The sequence below is a fragment of the Nipponia nippon genome, unplaced genomic scaffold (genome assembly GCF_047370975.1).
Source record: "Nipponia nippon isolate SJK-2023a ecotype South Korea unplaced genomic scaffold, ASM4737097v1 scaffold_2, whole genome shotgun sequence".
Classification (NCBI taxonomy): Eukaryota; Metazoa; Chordata; class Aves; order Pelecaniformes; family Threskiornithidae; genus Nipponia; species Nipponia nippon.
The window spans coordinates 1009785-1029956 of NW_028262336.1; the positions used below are offsets into that span (position 1 = coordinate 1009785).

The 20172-nt window shown below is 56.0% G+C and overlaps 2 protein-coding genes and 1 non-coding gene across 5 annotated transcripts in view; all 3 read right to left on the reverse strand.

Moving 5' to 3' along the window:
• Positions 1-40: 40 nt before the first annotated feature.
• CUNH12orf57 (chromosome unknown C12orf57 homolog) lies at positions 41-901 on the reverse strand. Its single transcript, XM_009461483.2, has 3 exons — positions 716-901; positions 464-640; positions 41-364 (listed from the first exon to the last, which is right to left on the reverse strand). Exons 1-3 carry the CDS (start codon positions 768-770, stop codon positions 216-218), a joined length of 381 nt encoding a protein of 126 aa, XP_009459758.1. The 5' UTR covers positions 771-901; the 3' UTR covers positions 41-215.
• Positions 858-917, reverse strand: LOC148055602 (U7 small nuclear RNA). The gene has a single exon (XR_015705207.1). It is a non-coding gene; the product is annotated as a U7 small nuclear RNA (small nuclear RNA).
• An 802-nt stretch (positions 918-1719) lies between these two features.
• ATN1 (atrophin 1) overlaps positions 1720-20172 on the reverse strand; it is a 28180-nt gene continuing 9727 nt past the window's right edge. For 2 of the 3 annotated variants that reach the window (XM_087758781.1, XM_087758780.1), the window contains exons 2-10: positions 10650-10843; positions 10313-10450; positions 9826-9939; positions 6482-8481; positions 6043-6259; positions 5217-5934; positions 3809-3952; positions 3358-3538; positions 1720-2809 (exon numbers count right to left, since the gene is read on the reverse strand). In XM_087758781.1, coding sequence (XP_087614907.1) covers positions 2776-2809; positions 3358-3538; positions 3809-3952; positions 5217-5934; positions 6043-6259; positions 6482-8481; positions 9826-9939; positions 10313-10450; positions 10650-10727 — 3624 coding nt within the window. In that variant the 5' untranslated portion in view covers positions 10728-10843 and the 3' untranslated portion in view covers positions 1720-2775. Of the gene's footprint in view, positions 2810-3357; positions 3539-3808; positions 3953-5216; positions 5935-6042; positions 6260-6481; positions 8482-9825; positions 9940-10312; positions 10451-10649; positions 10844-10978; positions 11004-20172 lie in introns of those variants that run through there. The other variant, XM_087758783.1, reaches the window with a different exon arrangement.

The window sequence follows — 20172 nt, forward strand, 5'->3', positions numbered from 1 at the left end:
GAGGAGCACCACCGAGCTCACGTTCATCCATAAAGCAAGGGCATTTTCAAGACACTTTTTATTCACGAGCAGACACATAAGCATGCACAAAGCATCCCGTTCCTTTCCGGTCAGCGACTCCCTTGTTCAAGCGCTCCATTCCCGGGGTTGACAGGACCAGCGCCTTGGGAGGACAGCCCCGGCCAGGGCACCGCGGCCCAGTGGGCTCCACGATCTCAGGAGGCCGCAACTCCGCCGGTCCCAGCCCCGTGTGGTGGCAGCGTCATGGGCGGCAGGAACATGGCCTTGAGCTTGCCCGACATGCTGGCGATCTCCGGGTCCTGCGACTCGTAGGACTTGATCAGCCGGGCGAACTTCAGGACCCCTGCAAGGAAAGAGATGGGAAGGAGGCACCCGCCCCACCGCCGCCGCCGCCGCCCCCTCGGCGGCCCCGGAGCTCCCCGCCCGGCGGGGAACAACCCACCTTCGCCATCGCTGCTGAAGCCGTAGGCTTTGATCACGTCCTGCTGGATCTGGGTGGCCACGGGCAGGAGGAACTGCAGCATCTTGCCCATGTCGTTGCAGGCGTTATCCCGAGCCTCCTCCATGCGCTGGGCGTTCTCGGGGGCCCCGAAGGCCTTGATCACCTCCGCCAGCACCGCTACGGGAGAGGGACACACGGCTGCCGGCCCGCCCGAACCCCGGGGCCGCTCACCCACCCCCCTTCCGCCCTCACCCTTCGCCTGCTCCGCGCTCAGCGGCACCGCGGGGGCCTGCGCCGCCGCCGCCATGGAGCCCGGCAGCGTCGCTGCCCCCTCACGCCTGCTGCAAACGCATGCGCCGCCCCGCCCCTCGCTATCATTGCACCGCCCGGTGGGTGGGGCTTCCCGCGGGGCGGGAAACCTGCTGGACAAATACTAAAAGAGCTGAAATCACTGCTGGGCCTCCTTACCCGCGGCGGACCCCGGCCGCGCCGTCCTGCCTCGCGGTGAGGGCGAGGGCTGCTCTCCGCCTCGGATCCCCTCACGCCTGGGATCCCGGTCCTGCGCCCCACCGGTTCACCCTACCCCGCCTCGGCAGCGCCGGCTCGCCGCCGCAAAGCGCGGCCCTACCCAGCCGCTTCGGCCGTATGCAGATCAGCCGCTTCCCATTGGTGCCGCGGCGCGCAGGCCCCGCCCCTCGGTGGCAGGGGCCGGGGGGGGGCGGGGGGAGGGCGCTGGGGCTGCCGGGAGCGGGAGGAGCGGGGCCGGGCCCCGCCGGCCGCCCCTCAGCCGGGGACGGCGTCTCCACCGCGGCCAGGGCCCTCGCAGGCCGCTTCCCCCGCCGGTGGGGCCCTCGCAGGCCGCTTCCCCGGCCGTACGGGCCCGCTCGCCGGCTCCCCCGCGGTGTTGCCTCAGGCGGTGCCCGCCGGCTCCCCGGCTTTTCGGAGCGGCCCCGGTTCTCAACCACCCCCCCCCGCCCCCCCCCGCCCGGCCAGGTCCCCTCCTGGCCCCGGTTAAAAATGAACACACCGGAGTCTCGTTTCTGGAAGGGTTTTTCGTTTGTTTGTTTGTTTTTTCTTAAGAGTTTCATATATATATTTATATATATAAATTATTAGAATGTGTGTTGGGGCTTGGGAGTGCGTGGGGAACTTCGTTCGGGTGTTGTTTTTTTTTCTTTTTTTTTTTTTTTGTTTTTTTTTTTTCTTTCCCATAGCTGGGTGGTTGGTTGGTTTTCATTTAATGGTTAAGTAAATATATAATATGGGGACCAATCGAGAGATACAACCGTGAAATCGGACACGCACGCGGGGTGGGGTGGGGGGGGCAAGGGAGTCACAAGTTGCTACATAAAACTGCCACGTCTAATAGGATGTGCATGAGTTAAAAGTACATCGATTGGAAGGGGCGAGGGGAAAGGGGCAGCTGCCAGCTTGAAGACAGTCGGCGGGACGCAGGACGCTGGGCCGCATCGGCTCTCCCCGCGGGGCTCAAAGGGGCGACGGTGGCGATGGCGGCCTTGCGTAGGGTCTCCCGGCGCTTGGCACCTCCTGGCCGTGCCCCGTTCCCCGTCTCGGCCATGGGGAAAGGACGGCCACCGTCTCGCAAACCAGTCTTGCCGGTGCTTTGCACCCCGACGGCTGGGACCCGTCCTTCTGCAGGCAGGAGCGGCCGCTTTTTTGAAGGGGTCCCGTCACGCTTCCGTTGCATCCAAAGGGATGGCGGAGAACGGGAAGCCACTCCGGCTAATCTGAAAAAGTTCCACGTTGCTTTTCCGTAGCGCTAAGCAGTATCTTACACCTAAAGGGGGGGGTGGGGGGCGAGGAGGCATCTTGAAAAAAAGGCTCTGTTGGAATTTTGAGTTACTTCTTGGCCGCACCTCCTCCTCGCAGAAGCAAAAAAGGCAGCAGCATCCTGTACGATCAGTCCCGTAACGCTCTGCACTTTTTCTTCAATGCAACCGTTCCCCCCCCCCAAACAAAGGATGGAGCCGCTGCCATCCTGAATTCACATCAGTCTTTTGTCTTTTTGAGCTCTGCCATGCTGATTTGGGTTTCTTCAGAGCTCCGCCGAAATCACGTACCGATCGTTTCGTGTCCGTTAGTGGCGTTTCAGTCCCTCCCCATTTTCTCTCCTCCGCTTTCTGCTCCCAGGATGCCACCCTGCACTTTTTGTCCCGTCTTCTCCTGCGCTCTCCTGCGTGGTGGGATCAGGATGTGTCACTCTGCAGCTTCCCCTCCCCCAGGATTTGGTTGATTGATTGCTCCTCTTGAGAGAAAGACATGATGATGTCACGTTGACAGTAGGAGTCCATTTAAAGGGGTTTGTCGCTTTCTTTCTTCAGGTGGCTAGGATAAAGAAGAGGAACAAGGTGATTTTGTGAGAGAAAAAGGCAATTTCGTCTTTTGTTAGTCTAGCTGGCTGGGAAAGTTTTGCAAATCCTTGAAGTAGGAGATGCTGTGGAAAAGGTACGACATCGCACCTCTCTCCTTCCCAACGTGCTTCCCCACGCGCTTGTGAAAGCCTCGTCTTGGCAAAAGCCTCCGGCCCTTGCGCACGGTTGGTATTTTGGCAGGGCTATCGGTTAGTCGTAACTGTATTGGCATGTGTGACACGTGCAAGTTTACCCTCTTCCCCCAGAGGAGAGGAGCTGAGACCCCCACGGGAGATTAGCCACCGAACAGCCACTTGCCAAGAATGACCTTCCCGGTGGCCACCCCACAGCTGCGCCCCAGTGGCACGGCATCCCCGCTCCCAGGGCCGAGTCGCCCGTTTTAGGGGCAACGCTTCCCCATCCCCACCGTCTCTGCCACCCCCAGGCCGGGCCTGGAGGCGTATTTGTGAGGACAGAGTGGTCTGCTCGCCCCCGCGGCGCGGAGAGAGCGGCTCCGTGCACCTGTAGTAATCCTCCTGCGTCGGGAGCGGCACGCCGTGCAGAGGGTGATGGGCGTGAAGCCACTGCTGCTGTTCCAGCGCCAGGCGCTGCAGCTCAGCTGACTGCGCGTGCATGGCCTGGAGCTGATGTGCTGCCGACATGGGCGCGGAGAGAGAGCCCGGCAGGTCCCTGTAGGGTGCAGCTGCGGCCAAAGACGAAACAGAGAATAAACAAGTGAACGTAACGGCTCCGTCCTCCCCCATGGCCCCCAAGCTCAGTCAAGGCTCTACCGCACTTCTTTCCCAGCCCTGCCCTTGCTCATCCCCCGATAGCGTAGGCCTCTCCTACGCCACGCCAGAGCTGTGTTTAACAGACCTCAGTTTGGTCCGGTCCCCCCTCGTCACCGCCCTGCCCCTTGGAGCTCTGCTGATGCTCTTTAGAGGAGACCAGAAGTCCCTGCGAGCGCCCTTACCGAAAAGCTGGTGGCGCAGCACTTCGTTCTCATGTAGAGGGTGAGGCAGGAGAGGGTTGGGGATGGTTCCAGCTGGGTATGGTATCCGGGTGAGGTGCGATCCCGAGGCGAGCGGATCGATAAGAGGGTGAACAGAGGCCGAGGCTGGGAAGAAAAAGATACCGCAAGATAATTGTCCCGTGCTTTGTAAGAGGTAACGCGGAGAACGGCGCAAGGCACAACGCAACAGACGCGGAGAGGGTCGGTGTGTTAGGGATGGGATGATTTCAAGGCTAGACAACGCAGTACCACGTCCTTCCGAGTCTTGCTCTTTTTGCCTGCAGTGACTTTCGCGTGAACCAGTCTGGCGTAGCTCTGTCCCTACACTCCTCAGGGAGAAGTACTGCTCCTCAAAGTCGGTTCTGCACGGACCGGCTCTGCAATCGCGCCTGTAGCCAGTATCGTGCCTATCTGCCACCCTGGCTGTGCGTACTCCTATTGGGTGCTTCCATTGCCAGGTCTCATCCAGCACAGGCGCTCAGTGCCAGGCACTCGAGTTTGCAAGTACTACCTAAGGCTGAAATGCAAGGTACTGTTTATATGAAAACTGCTCTTTCCAGTGTTTCGGACTCACTGCCAGAGTGCTGGCTGGAGGTGGGGAATGGACGTTCCCCCAGAGCGTGGGGAATGGACGTTCACTTGTACCTGACGCCACCTCTGAGTTGTTGTGGCTGCTTGTGACTGCCACCAGATCCCACCGACCGCTCACCTGAGCGGGGACAGCACTTTTTCCTATCGTACTGTAGTTTGGGCTTTGCTTCCCTGAGATTTTCATCCCTACGCTTCTTTTTACTTTGCTTTCCTGTAGGATGTGGAGATGGAAGGGACCACCACCCGATTCTGAAGGACAGCAGCCTCCAGTTCCTTAAAATTAACCCATCTTCTCTCCCGTCCCATCCCACCACCTGCAGCAAGAGCCGTAGGAGCAAACTAGAGAACCAGCACTTCATTAGTCCTAAGGATACTGTCAAAACTGGTGTTAGCAGGGCTCCCGCTCCCTCTGTGGACCACAGCGAGAGGGATGAGGTCCACACACCACCACCCTGGTAGCCGGCGGGACCCCAGCACTCCTGTTGCATCCCCAGAAATCCCAAACTAAAGGTGCAAACAACTCTGCTCGCCACTAAGCAGCAAACTCACAGACGTTGCTGTTGCTGATACTTGCAACAGACGTCAGCGTCTTTGGTGGGGCGGGAGCGAGGGCAAGGCTCAATGACCATGATGTTGACCTCTTCTGGCTGAAGAGGTGGCTCTGGGGACCCGAAGTCCAGTCTCGGCAGCTTTTGGGCTTCCCCAGGGCCAGAAGGAGGGAGCGCAAGGAGGGGAGAGCAGGGCTTCGTGCAGGGCACCACCACCACGGGGTCCTTACCTGCATGTATGGCATCCTGCTGGTGGAGGTGGAGGTGGGAGTGGATGTGGGAATGCTGATGATGGTGAGGTGTCACATTGAGCATCTGCAGCCGGGCCAGAGGGTCATTGCTGAGAGCAGCCACCCGCTCGGCGTGCTGGCGCTCAGCTGCCAAGCGCTCGGCGTAGGACATGTCGGGACGAAGGGTCGGGCCGGCTGCCAGCGCCAGCCTCTCCCGCTCCAAGTGGCCCAGCCCTGGGTGGAAGGGAAAAGCGGGATGAAGGCCGGGGGCCGTCTGCAGACTCAGCCCGCCGTGGCGTGGGAATGGATCCATGGCAGCAGCTGGCACAGCGTGGAGCTGCTCCAACTCGGCTGGCTTGACTTCAAAGCCGGGCTTGAGACGTTCACGCAGGTCCCGGTCCCTCAGATCTCGTTCGCGGGCTTCCCGCTCCCTCAGCTCTCGCTCCCGCGTTGCTGGATCACTGCTGTAGATGGCCGGCACGTTGTACCCCAGCAAGCCCGGGTCAACCGCACCCAGCGGCACATAGAAAGGGTGGTTGCGGTTGCTGGGGGACATGACGTGGGGCCGTGCGTATTCGCTGAGGGTGCGCAGAGCTGGGGTGTCGGGGCCCAGGTACGGGGGAACAGTCGCTACAGCACTGCCCTGCTCGAAGGAGGGGCGGTGGGGAACCGGCCCGAGGGACGAGCACTCAACTGGCCGGCCCTCCTGGGCCATCTTCTGCAAGAGAGCAGAGAGACCAGCATCAGAGTCCCAGCAGAGCGCGGTTGAAGGGGTCCTCAAGCATCTGCCCTGGCTGCGCTGTGGCACTGGGACCCCCAGACCTACCACGCTCCTCTCCATCTCCCGCTCCTTCTCCCGCTCCTTCTCCCGCTCCCGTTCCCGTTCCCGCTCCTTCTCTTCCCGCGCCTTCTGCTCAGCCTCTCGCCGCACTTTCTCCACCAAGTCTGCCCTTTTCTTGGCCAGCTTGGAGCCGTCCAGGGGCACGAAGTACAGGTCCGTGCGGGAGCAGGAGTTGAAGCCGCGGTCCAGGTGTTTGTTGAATCTGGGGGCGAGAGGTGAAGCCTGTCAGCGCAGAAGGGGCTGGAGGGCCGGGATGGGGACGGGGACAGGGACAGGGACACTGTGGGAAAGGAAAGAGCATCATGGAAAAGGCAAAAGAGTGCAGCTGCACCCCCACGCTCGGGGTGACCTCCCCTTCCCTGCCCCATACGTCCCTCCCCAGCCTGGGGACACCCCCCGAAATCCCCCCACAGCCACCCCTCACCTGGCTGACTGGCTGGCGTGGCTCGGCACGTCCACCACCTTGGGGGGCGGCGAGGGGCTGCGAGCAGGCGGCACGGGGCTCTCGGGGGGTTCGTACTCCTCCGACGGCTCCTGCTTGATCTGCGCGGCGCTGAGAGGGAGCGGGGGCGGCGGGGGGGCTGGGGCAGCCATGCTCCCTGGTAGGGGTGGTGGGGCAGAGGGGGCGGGCGAGGGGGCTTTGTAGCCCCCTGCCACGGGGGAAGATGCCACCCGGTAACCAGGAGGGGTGGCTGCCCGGAAAGGGGCAGCAGAGGAAGTGGGGGGCGAGCCCGGCTTGTAGGGGGCTGGGGGCTGGAAGGTGGGGACAGGGGAGGCCGCCCGCTTCCCGTAGGGAGCCACAGCCGAGGGGGGTACCGGGGGTGAGACGGTCTTGTAGGGGGCCGCGGAGGGGGAGGCCATGGTGGCGATGACAGTGGAGAGGGTGGTGGCGGCGGAGGTGACCGGAGGGCCGGCCCCATGGGCAGGGGACGGGGGCGGCGGCGGGGGGAAGGTGTAGGTGGCAGGACTCTGCCCCGGGGGGTGAGCGCACATGCTGGGGTAGCTTCCCTGGGAAGAGGCGGCAGAGGAGGAGGAGGAGGAAGAGGAGGAGGAGGAGGACGAGGAGGAAGAGGGGGCTGCGGCGGCAGCCGAGGGAGCCTGGCTGTAAGCGGCCTGGCTGTGGGGAGGGTAGAGGCGCAGCCCGTAGGTGGCATGGGAAGGGTGATGGCTGTTTGACTCCAGGCCGTGGGGGTAACCCCCGGGGGGCTGGGGGGGAGCTGTGGCTGCTGGGGAGACCCCTCCGCCGCTCCCGTGGCCGTGGTGGTGCTGCTGGGGCGGCTGCTGGTGATGGGGGGGCTGGCCAGGGAAGGGGGCAGCGGGGTGGGAGCCGGCGTTGCCCAAGGGGCGACTGTAGGGGGGTGGCCCCTGGCTCCAGACGGGCTGGGAGGGCAGGGAGGGCTGGGTGTACTTGGGGGGCTGGCTGGAGACGGAGAGGCCGCTGGGCGGAGGGAATGAGTGGCCGTAGGAGGCACTGTAACTGGGCAAGGGCTGGGCTGGGGAGGGCTGGGGGTACTGGGCCGAGGAGCTGGAGGGCGGCAGCGGCGGCGGGGCGTAGGGGTAGCGGGAGGGGGCCAGGGCTGGTGCCTTGTCCTGCCCCATCCCGTGGGGTGAAGGAAGATGGCCGCTCAGAGCCTGCCCCACCATCCCCGGGGAGCTGGAGGCGGCCACCGGGTTGTTGAGCGGGCGCAGGGCTGGAGGGGGAGGCAGATTGGCGGAGACGTGGGGGAAGGAAGGGGCCGAAGCCGGCGGGGCGGCCGGAGGGTTGGCTGGGGGCGTCTTTTGAGGGGGGAGCCCCCCGACCACTGACGCCAGCGAGATGGGGGTGGTGGGTGGCGGATTGTGCTTGGCGCTGAGGGTCTGCTCGCGACCCCCTGGTGCTGAGAGCCCCCCAACTCCACCGGCAATTTTGGCCCCAACCTGGACCACGTTGGCCGTAGGGTAAAGAGGAGCATGGGCGGAGGAGGAGGAGGAGGAAGAAGAGGAAGAGGAGGAGGAGGAAGAGGGAGCGGAAGGGGCAGCAACAGCAGAGGAGGAGGAGGCGGGTGTCTGCGGGGCTTGAGCCTGGAAAATGCGGGAGGCCTGGCCCTCCAGCTGGGAGTGGTAGCTCCCTGCGGGGGGTCCCTGGGGGTGCACCTCACCCGGGAGCCCAAAGCTGGGCTCGGGTGGACGGGCCAGGCTGTCGGGAGGGGGAGCTACCGGCGGGCTCTGGGGGAAGAGCGGAGGGTGGTGGTAGGAGTGAGAGGGCCCCTGGGACAGCACCGAGGAGGAGTCGGAGTCATTCTCCACGCTGCCAGGGCTGTAGACGCTGGGTGAAGTGCTCCTGTTATCCTGGTCAATGTCCCGTGGGTCGCTGCTCATCTCATCGTTGAAGCTGTGGCCGTCAAGGCTGTCAACATCGGATGGGGATGGAGGGCAGGGCAGCTCCTGAAGTAGGACGAAGAAGAGAGACATTATGTGGCCTCCCAGACCATGCACAATACTTTACAAGTTCCCAGAGAACTTGCTTCCTGACCTTTCTCTGCCCGCACTAGAAAACCCCACAGAGGGAAGGAGACATTGTCTGGCAAGGTATAAATAACACCAGTCCTCCTGCCTCCCCTTGGAGCAACTTCAGTGCTCTCAGGTCCTTTGTGAGCATCACGCGTTCAGGGAAGAGGTAATGACAGGCACCTTGGGTACAGAGGCAGCGAGGGAGGGCAGGGAACTGTTGTGGACGAGGTTGAGAGGGAATAGATACAAAAGGTCCTACCACCATCACCAGCAGCGATGGGCTGTCGGCCGGGGAACGGTTCAGTGCTACCACCAGGTAGCACGGAGTAGCACGCACCACAGCACGTCCAGCACAGCCCAGCACAGCCCAGCACAGCCCCCAGACCCAGAATCGCTCTTCTTGTCCCTGCAGGGCTCTCCCTCAGTCAGGAGACCCCGCTCCCCTCCAGCCCCCTGCCCCAAGCGTTTCCTCCTCTGGCTGCCCCACTCCTTACCTCCCAATATCCCCCCCGATGATTCAACAGTTAGCACGGCCACATAACAACTACCACTCTTGAGCCTCGGGGCTTACAAGAGAGGCTAAACTGAAAAAAGATCACTTGTTGAGCCGAACAGAGTGTCCACGTGGAGAAATTACATAGGTGTAACCACAGTGGTTTCATTACAATGACCTCATAACGCGAGCAAATATCCCCGCGTTTGCAGGCCTTTAAGGCCAGTTCCCTCAACAGGCTAACGGGGAACGGAGAAGCGCAAGAACTGAGTCTTACTCCAACCATCCCACCACCAATCCAGCCTGGTGCTGTCGGCACTTCAGAAAAGCCCTGCCACAACTATGCAGAGCGTGTGCGTGAGCAGGTTTGGCACAACCATCACCCAGACCCCACCACGACTTAAGCACCTCCGTTTCACACTGCTCTGGGGGAGCAGAAGAGGCCGAGTCTAACCCAACCGGCAGCTGCGCGCGGAGCCAGGCTCTTGCCACCGAGCCGGGAAAGGCAGGGCATGTGCCCAGCTCTGAGAGCGTGGCAGTCCCCTGCAGGCAAGGCAAAAGAGACGGAGAGCCTCCATCTGCTCAGTCGTCACTCCTGGTGGCGTTTTTGTAGCCAGGCAGATGCCATTTAGGTTGGAAGAGCTGCAGTGCGAAACCCAAGGTGCCAGGGCTCCCGAGCAGCGGGAACCTCAAGCCGGGTGGGTGTGAGCAGCACAGGTAGGGAACAGGAGACTCCTTTGCCCTGGACCCAGGACATGCCAGCAATCACAGCAGGGACAACTCACCTCGGTTTTGGTTTTTTTGGGAGCGTTGGTGTCCTCCCCTTCGCTCTCTGAGATCTCTTCTGTTCGGCCCTGCTTGCTGCCCTTGGGGGTACAGGATTCCTCCACCCGGCCTTTCTGCAAGGGAGAGAAGGAGAACAGGGAGGTGGGAGGGTCATGGGGACACTTCCCACCCTGCCAGACCTTCACAGACCGCAGCAAGTGAGACACAGCCGCCACGGCACGTGCGTTGAAGAGCTTAGCAGTGCAACACTGAGCCGGAACACGGCAAAAATTAGCACTAAAAAGGGCTGGTGAGACTGAAGACCGGTTCTTGGGAGACGATGGGAAGTGCAAGATGAGAAGAGGGATCCCACCCATTCCAGAGAGCTAACCCAGCATGGGTTCCTCGGTGGATCCCTTCTGGTCTGCGTCCCTGGATCCCCAAACAGATCCTACCCGATCTGGGCAGTCCTCGGGCACCCCACGCTCGCGTACTAGCTTATACTACCTTTGTTGCTTGTCGGGATTTCTCAGCCTTGCCATCGCTGCTGGAGGTGCTGACGCCCCCGGGGGAAGCTCGACCCCGTGACCTGAGCTCCTCTCGGGGCCCTGGAGTCTCTTTCTTCCGTCCACTCCGCATTGACATCTAAGAGAGGGATCACTGGATCAGCCCTGCTTGGCATCTCCCTCCACTCCTGCCCTCTCCCCAGCCTCCCAAAGCCCCTGAACCCCTGGCACTCCACTACACCAAGCCCACGGCCACGAGCTTTGCTGTGAGCCCCAGTCCCAACCCACAGCTCCAGCTTGGCTCCGGTGTCCCACCTCCCCTCTCCCATCTCACGTACCGAGTCCTTGTTCTGTCGTGTCTTCATTCTTTTGGGTGTGGGACCCCCATTCTCCTTGGCCCGGTTTGATGAAAACATAAATTTTTATCGCTCCGCACCCCCCTTCGGCTGTTCCCGCGGAGGCGGAGACAGGCAAGAGCAGTTCTTCTGGAAGAGGGGCTTGCACCAGCAACGCAACAAGATCCCGGTGAATCCTGAAAGGCAGACAAGGAGATGAGAGGGGAGAAAGAGTGAGTGGACTGCAGGTGGTCTTTTGTGGTCTGCTATAGAAGCATGACAAAATTATTACTGCTTCCTTAATTATTATTTCCAGATGCAAGGATCTTTACCAAAAATTCAATAAACTTCCCCATCAGAAGGGGAAAAGATTTGGCCACCGTCACATCTGATTTCCAGTTTCTTAGGCGTGATACCCACACGGCGCGAGGCAGGCCGTCCTCCAGTTTTTTGGAGGGAGCAGGGAGGGATGGTTATCAGTATGTTGACTGTCCTCTGGAATCATTTTAGTATTTCCATTTCCTTGTTTCTTAGATCTTCAGAGAGACAGGGGAAAAAAATAATGGGAAAGTGCTTTAAAAATGCTCCTAATGACAATTTTTCTGACCTCATAAGCTCCTCTTTGCACTTGTTGTCAGTGCAGTAAGTTACACTGCCCTTAACTGGCCACGTGCTGTCATCAGAGCACACGCACAAGCGTACGTGCACCAGCACGTTACACAGAAAATGTGGCAAGTCTTGCTTGGGCTGTTCGGCGTCCAAGGTACACAAATAGGTGCGAGAAAATGCGTTTAGCTTTGATTTTGCGTGACGCAAACAGAATCAACTCTGTTTAGCTTGGAGTGCCCGCCTAGGTCTCCTTCTTCTCCATACGCTGGACTGCTTCTCGGGGTACCACCTAAGAGTCATGCCCAGAGCTGCAGAATACATCCTTACACTTTGCAGCAGCGGGAAGATTTCTGAGCTCCCTCTGAATAAATTCAAAGCTTTGCGCTACATCCAAAAGCACCGTAGATATTTAACACCCCGTTATGCCACACGGTTCCTAGTTTAGAGTACGAAAGCACCATGACTGTGTTAGCCTGGGAACTGGACTGAAGTGATGCTCAGGTGGCCAAGAGGGCCAATGGCATCCTGGCTTGTATCAGGAATGGTGTGGCCAGCAGGACCAGGGAGGTGATGGTGCCCCTGTGCTGGGCACTGGTGAGGCCGCCCCTCGAGTGCTGTGCTCAGCGCTGGGCCCCTCACCCCAAGAAGGCCATGGAGGGGCTGGAGCGTGGCCAGAGCAGGGCAGCGAGGCTGGGGCAGGGGCTGGAGCCCAAGGCTGGGGAGGAGCGGCTGGGGGAGCTGGGGGGGCTCAGCCTGGAGAAGAGGAGGCTGAGGGGAGCCCTCATCGCTCTCTGCAACTGCCTGACAGGAGGCTGGAGCGGGGGGGGGGTCGGTCTCTTCTCCCCAGTAGGACAAGAAGAAATGGCCTCAAGTTGTGCCAGGGGAGGTTTAAGTTGGATATTAGGAAAAATTTCTTCACGGAGAGAGTGGTCAGGCCCTGGCACAGGCTGCCCAGGGAAGTGGTGCAATCACAGTCCCTGGAAGCATTCAAAAAACGTGTGGATGTGGTGCTTAGGGCCATGGTTTAGAGGTGGACCTGGCAGCTGGGTTAACGGTTGGGCTCAATGATTTCAGAGGTCCCTTCCAACTTTAACGATTCTATGATTCAGGGATGCTGCTCCTGAAGTTAGTTTGCTTGGCTCCATCCAGCTCAAGATCTTTTGCACTGCACTGTACGGCGCAGGTGTAACCAAAAAGAGCCTGTCCTTCCCCAGCCTGTCATTCCAGCTCCTATACTCGGCCTCCAGAATGGACAATCTGCAAGACAAGGAAATGTGTCCTGTGGATGAGGCATCAGGAGAAAAGATCCACATCTCCTGGGTTTTATTCTCTGATCTGGAAGCACAGGGAAGTTTTGTGAATAAGGATATTTGAGATTTGGGACTCCTAAAGGCCATCCCAGACCTGGAAACATCAGATTCCAGCTGGCCAGTGCAGGAGCAGTCTGGATGTGCTTTCATTTCTCTAAGGGAGCTGAAACCAGGGATCAGAGCAAAGGCGCCAGCCAGGAGAACCCCTGGGCCTCCTGTGCAGCCCTGCTGCTGGACCGTGTGGCCGTAGGGCTGCTGCTTTCCACCGCCTCCATCTCCCTACCTCTGAAAGGGAGTAATGACACTGGCCTGTCTCCTGTGGGGCTCCCCATCTTAGAATCATAGAATCATAGAATCGTTAAGGTTGGAAAAGACCCTTAAGATCATCGAGTCCAACCGTTAACCCAGCACTGCCAAGTCCACCACTAAACCATGACCTCGAGCACCACGTCTGCCCTTCTTTTAAATACCTCCAGGGATGGAGACTCAACCCCTTCCCTGGGCAGCCTGGGCCAGGGCCTGACTGCCCTTTCGGTGACCAGTGCTTAGAGAAACCCATCTGGAAGGTACTTGGGAAGAGCAGGGGATTGTTTGTTTTAATTTCATTAATATTTTATTTGGCCCTCATCATGAAAGCCACAGGGGACTCATCCAGCATTAATTCCCATACACAACAATTCATTAACTAAGACATCTTCTTTAACAGAAAAATAGCTCAAGATGGTTTATAACTGACCTAATGGAGGCAGAGCACTCTCCTAATCCCTACCAGCTGACATGGTTTACAGCCTTACACTTCTGTCATACTTTGGCCTTTGGTTGCTAATTCAGCCCGTTACGCTGATGCGATTCTAGATAAGCATCTAGCATTAACATTTCCTACATGAAACAAACATTGTAAGTAAGGCGATCCTAATTTAACTCAACTTCAACACACGCCGTGTTGGCAACCTTCAAGTATTAGCTCAGCTCCGAACACGCAGAAGCAGCAACAGCACATTACCCATACGTCACTGCTCTTTACGTTCAACGGGGATGCCGCCCACACCTCCCACACCACAGAGCCCAACGCCATAATGCAGCGCACAGGTCTCACTTCGGCTTTCCAGTAACCCTGTAAGGACAATTATGGTCTTCTCTCCAGAGAAGTAAGTCGGAGAAATAATACGCAGCCAACCACGTACTGAAACTTCCCTTTTTAAAAGAAATACCAACTCGGTACTTAATGTCAACCCCTGAATACGCAGTACCAAAGAGAGCCAGAAACAAATAGGTATGTTTCAGCAGACATAATTAACCACTGGAGCAGAAGTTTCTGTCACTTAGAGAGCAAAGACTTTTCTAAAATATATTAACAGAATTGACGCACGCATTGTTAGGCTCAATACAGCAACTGCTATGTCAGAGGCCAGATGAGAGGACCGCAACACCGCCTTCTAATTTTAACATCCATGAAATAAAAGCTTGCAATGTGAGCCTTGACAATTAACAAAGTTATACCTAACCCTTCCCGTCACCGAAGATCCCTGTAAATGTCTCTGAAGGGTTCTTAGGGCTCCGTAGGTTTGGAAAGGAAACGAGACGTTTGGCAGGGCTGCTGCCGAAGGGATAACCTTTTCCTGGCCCTGTGAAGCCCTTTACAGGTTTGATTGAGTTACAAGGCATTGCAAATTGCTTTTTTCTGTTTGCATTTCATACAGCCCAGCCTGGCTTGGCTTACTGCCCAAACCCCTCCATATTCTCATGTAAGCCCTGCTGCAGTCTCCTGCGAGCAACGCACGCTCAACAGGCATCCCCACGTGGGATCCAAAATGGATCCTGCTCCTCCTCCTCCCCAGCTTCAAGAAATTCTCCTTGCCAAAGGTGGACTGTCCTGCACAGGCAGCCAGGAGAGCACGGGCCCCAGCTCCCCTTCCTCTTGGGGTTGTTTAGCCTGGAGAAGAGGAGGCTGAGGGGAGCCCTCATCGCTCTCTACAACTGCCTGACAGGAGGCTGGAGCGAGGTGGGGGTCGGTCTCTTCTCCCCAGTAACGAGTGATAGGATGAGAGGGAACGGCCTCAAGCTGCGCCAGGGGAGGTTTGGGTTGGATATTAGGAAAAACTTCTTCCCCGAAAGGGTGGTCAAGCATTGGCACAGGCTGCCCAGGGAAGGGGTTGAGTCTCCATCCCTGGAGGTTTTTAAAGAACGGATAGACGTGGTGCTCGAGGACATGGTATAGATGGACTTGGCAGTGATAGGTTAACGGTTGGACTCGATGATCTTAAGGGTCTTTTCCAACCTTAACGATTCTATGATTCTATGATTCTATTGAAGGACACAGATAAGCTCTCTCCTTCCCAGGCTGTAGTGTGGAGCAACCCATCACGGATAACAAAACTGGAATCGAGTCTCTCTCAAATGAGATGCACTCAGGTTTTACCTATTTAAGTATACGCTCTTGGTCTCTCTTAGAAAGCTGGGTGAGTGTTTGTCCTTGGCTCAGGATAACATTTACACATTGAGGGGCTGAGAAAATCAACTTTCCCAGATGGCAACGGAAGCAGAGGAAATGGGAATAGGACCAAGTTGTCTGGGATGGTGTTTGGGGGCTTGGCCTCGGACTGTAAATGACAAATCTGTGCCCCAAAGGCTTGCACGTGCCGGGGCGGCACACACAGGTACACCCAGCACATGTCCCAACAGCAAGGCAGGCAATTTCCAGTGAGACAGGGAGGTCTGGGAGGTGCCTCCAAATCCACGGAGGGCTGAAGGGCTTTGTCACTTTGGCTGGCGCTCAACGGCAGAGCAAGCTCCAGGATGAGCAGCCCGAGCACGGGGCTCCAGCCTGCTTGAGAAGGTTAAAAGCCAGCTAAGGTCCAGCTAGCCCTCCTTTTATTATCTACTACTCATCTTCTCCGACTGCAACGTCCCAGTCATCTCAGGCGGATCCAGACCTGGTCCAAGCAGGAGGGGAGGTGCAGCAGGCAGAGCGTGACTGTGGTACGTGACACAGGAGTCCCCCCCGAGCCAGCCGCGATGCTTCAGGGGTGGAGGGGAACGGCACTGATGTAAGCCTCCTCTCTCCACCGAGGCTCTGCCTACGCATCGCCTGGTAGACCATAGACATAGTTGGAGGCACTGAGTGCAAAGATGTCAAGGTGCGCGGCTGGATCATTCAATCTCAAAGAAGAAATGAATTAAAAACTCTGCCAGCCACAAATGCTGCAAGAAGGGGCAATTTGACAGCATCTGTACTTTTAAATAAAATGGGACAGTGCCAGTTGTCTGGTCCTGGGGGTGATGCATTACACAGCTTGCACCCGGACAGCAAAATTCTCCGACCCTCCAAAAGGGGACGGACACATCCAACCTGGCCACTGGCAATCGGCACAGTCCTGCGCTAACTCCTAAACCACACTCGGGCATCGTCGGGGAGAGCACTCATCGACCAAAGGCCGTACAAAGCAACACCACGGTGATGGACAGCCAGCGCTGCGCACCGGTGTCGTTACTACAGACGTGGCCAGCGTTATCTGCCGCTAGATGCCAGTCCACGGAAAATAAGTTTGGAGTCAGTTCCCCCTTTAGTCTAAGTACAGATGTTCTGAAGTTCAAACCTCTTGTTTTCTTCAGCTGGGAGCTGTCAAAAGTACACAGTGACCATTCCTTAAGTAATTTTTTGAAATGTAGGAACTACATCCAAAATCCTAGGTGAAATCAAAGGCATTTGGCTTGCAAAGGCAGGGATTTAGAAGTCAGAAGATGTGAGAATTAAACTGGGTCTGCTTCTCTGCAATTCATTAGCTCTGCGTTCCCATCCTGGTTTTTCTCTTCCCCCTTCTGCAAAGGGACGGGTTAGCACTGGAGGGAGGAACCAGGGTGGCGAAACGAACACAGCTGCTTTCTAACACATCGCAGATGCTGGGAAGTGTCCTGCAAGTAAGATGGGATGATAACCAAGGGATCCCTCTTGACGGGCAAAGATCACTCAGAAGGGAGTGCCCACGGGAGCAGTATAGCCAGGGGACACGCACCGTGGGTGGGAAGTCGGAAGTTGGCATATTTATATATAATGCCCAGCGAACGACGGTCCCAGGGAATACATTTTTAATTCCCGTCTCCATTTCCCTCACTTATAAAATGAAAGGAAAATTCCCAGCAATTTAATCGGGGTTAACAACTGTGTCGCATCTTGAAAACACAAAGTTTCATCCAAAATACTGCAATCAGACAACCTGAAGTAAAACATTTCCCAACGGCTACGGACCTGACTTCATGTTTGAACCCCGGTGTCTTTCTATAGGGCACGGTAGAGATAGGGAGGGAAGGAAAAGGAAGGGTGCTGGTTTTAGCGTTAGATAGCAATAAATTAATAGTTCAGGGTTCAGGCTGCACATCACAGTCTTATCGTCAGTCTTTTGATTGAGCGTGACATTACTGGTAAAAAGGAAAATGATTGTGTGAGCAAAGAGATTAGGGTGCCAAAATGGTTGAATACCAAGATGACAGCGGGCAAACACTTGCGGCTAATATTATCTTGGGCGCAACTATTCCCATGACTTGCAAATTTTTTTTACTCAGTAAAAATTGTTAAGAAGAAATATATTTACGTGACACCAAATGAAAGGTAGTTTTGAAACACAGGCATCTTTCTGTCTCCTACAAAATAATTACAACACTGGGTGGATGCAGGGGCTGTGAACCCAGGCAGGAAGGTGGATTAATCAAGGAATAAGACTGTAGACCTGGACAAATAATCATGCTCCAGTTAAAACTCTTGCCTACCCAGTGGATGAAGTTTCACTACATCCCTCCCCCAATACTAACATGAAACTGGAGGATCCCCGGGGATTGAAATACTCACGAGCCCAGGCTGAAGGCAGCGAGCGTTGGCTAAAGCTTTCTCCGCCTGCTTGCCCTGCTCCCGTGGGCCACTCCTGCACGACTGCACGCACGCACCCCGCGATCGGAGCACGCACCTCCCCATCCTCTGCAGCCCCCCAACACCGCGTGTGCGGCAGAAGCATCCGACCACCAGCAGCCGTCGGCCGCGGCCGGGAAGGCTGGGGAGGCTTGGCAGCATGGCGTTACACAGCAAACTTAGAAATATCATGAAACAACCGTCTGCAACTGCAGTGAAAACTGCTGTTACTGCTCAGAAATCGAAATATACTAGTTCAGTATAAAACCAGTGACAGTTGCCAATATAAAATCAATTTACTCCTAGAAAATTACAAAAATTGACAATGTACTGGAATTTCATTGGATTCTTCTGTCTTCAAAATATTGCATAAAATGAGTCACTACGAGATGTTTATGTCCGCTTTTCGAAACTTCATTCTGTACTGAAGGGCAAATTACACACGCTTTAATAGACAAGCTGAATGAACCCCTCTTGATTTACATCTACCCATGGATGTAAGAGAAGCCGAGGTTCGAGAGCACCTGAGGAACCTGAACGTGCACGAGTCCATGGGACCCAACGAGATGCACTCCGGGGTCCTGAGGGAACTGGCTGATGTAGTTGCCAAGCCACTCTCCATCATATTTGAAAAGTCGTGGCAGTCAGGTGAAGTCCCCAGTGACTGGAGAAGAGAGAATATTGCACCCATTTTTGAAAAGGGTAATAAGGAGGACCCTTGCAACTGGTCAGCATCACCTCAGTGCCTGGGAAGATCATGGAGCAGATCCTCCTGGAAGTTAGGTCAAAGCATATGGAAGACACAGGGAGGTGATTAGAGACAGCCAAAATGGCTTCACCACAGGCAAATCATGCCTGACTAATCTAGTGGCCTTCTACGATGGAGTGGACAAGGGAAGAGCTACAGATGTCATCTACCTGGACTTCTGTAAGGCCTTTGATACGGTCCCCCACAACATTCTTGCCACCAAATTGGAGAAGATATGGGCTTGATGGATAAGGAGCCGGCTGGATGGCCACATCCAAAGAGTTACAGTCAACAGGTCAATGTCCAAGTGGAAACCAGTAACGAGCGGTGTCCCTCAGGGGTCCATACTGGGACCAATACTATTTAATACCTTAATCGATGACATAGTGGGATTGAGTGCACTTTCAGCAAGCTAGCAGATGACACCGAGCTGAGCGGTGCAGCTGATACACCTGAGGGAAGGGATGCCATCCAGAGGGACCTTGAGAGGTTTGAGAAGTGGGCCAACATGAACCTCACCTCATGAAGTTCAACCAGGCCAAGTGCAAGATCCTGGGTTTTGCACCTGGGTCGGGGCAATCCCGGTATCAATACAGCCTGGGGGATGAAAGGACTGAGAGCAGCCCTGTGGAGAAGGACTTGGGGATACTGGTGGGAGAAAAACCGGACACGAGCAGGCAATGTGCGCTCGCAGCCCAGAAAGCCAAGCATCTCCTGGGCTGCATCAAAAGAAGCGTGGGCAGCGGGGCGAGGGAGGGGATTCTGCCCCTCTGCTCTGCTCTGGTGAGACCCCAGCTGGAGCCCTGCGTCCAGCTCTGGGGTCCCCAGCACAAGACAGACATGGACCTGTTGGGAGTGGGTCCAGAGGAGGGCCATGAAAATTATCAGAGGGCTGGAATGGCTCTGCTATGGAGAAAGGCTGGGAGCGTTGGGGTTGTTCAGCCTGGAGAAGAGAAGGCTCTGAGGAGGCCTTACTGCAGCCTTTCAATATATAAAGCGGGCTTATAAGAAAAAGAGAGGGAGACTTTTTTACCATAGCCTGTAATAAAAGGAAAAGGGGCAATGGTCTTAAACTGAAAGAGGGTAGGTTTAGATGGGACACAGGGAAGACATTTTTCACAATGAGGGTGGTGAGGCAGTGGAACAGGTTGCCCAGAGAAGTTGTGGATGCCCCATCCCTGGAAAAGTTCACGGTCAGGTTGGATGAGGCTTTGAGCAACCTGATGTAGTAGAAGGTGTCCCTGCCCATGGCGGGGGGGCTGGACTAGATGATCTTTAAAGGTCCCTTCCAGCCCCAACCATTCTACGATTCTATGGCTAATGTAATACCTCCCAGACTGAACCTGAGACAACAGCTTTAATCCTTCTCTTATATGTACTTGTTGATTTATTTGTCAACAGTACTTGTTGACAAATTTTCTTGTCATGGTGCTCCTAGGTGCTCCCCTTCTCCCCAGTAAAATGATAAATAAAAATTAAAATGCTCACATTTCAGGAAAGGGTGCCAAATAAGAGTACTAAAAATAAACTTGCAGAGCGCTGGCAGTCTTAGGAGACAAAGCCAGTTTACATTTTATTAAGTCTATATTAATGTTTTGTTTTCTTAATTCCACACAACCATGAGGAGTAAGAATGTTATTTTAAGTATGAAAGCTGTAATTCTGGAACCTCCATTCAATGAAAAATGTATGTGAGGAAAAAAAAATATATTTTTTGATAAGCACAGTGAAAAAAAAAACAATTAGAGCTAAAGCGAGGTAATAAATAATAAAAACATTCATGCATTTAACAATAGCTTAATTTACAGCATAGAAGATATTAATTTTTGCAGAAGCAACTGAAAATAAAGTTTGATTCACTAAATGAAGGTTAGGTGTACCACAGAAGGTTATGTTAATCGTAAAATGATTCCTGAGGGCACACTAAAATGACTGTAAGTATGTAACAGATTTACTTAAA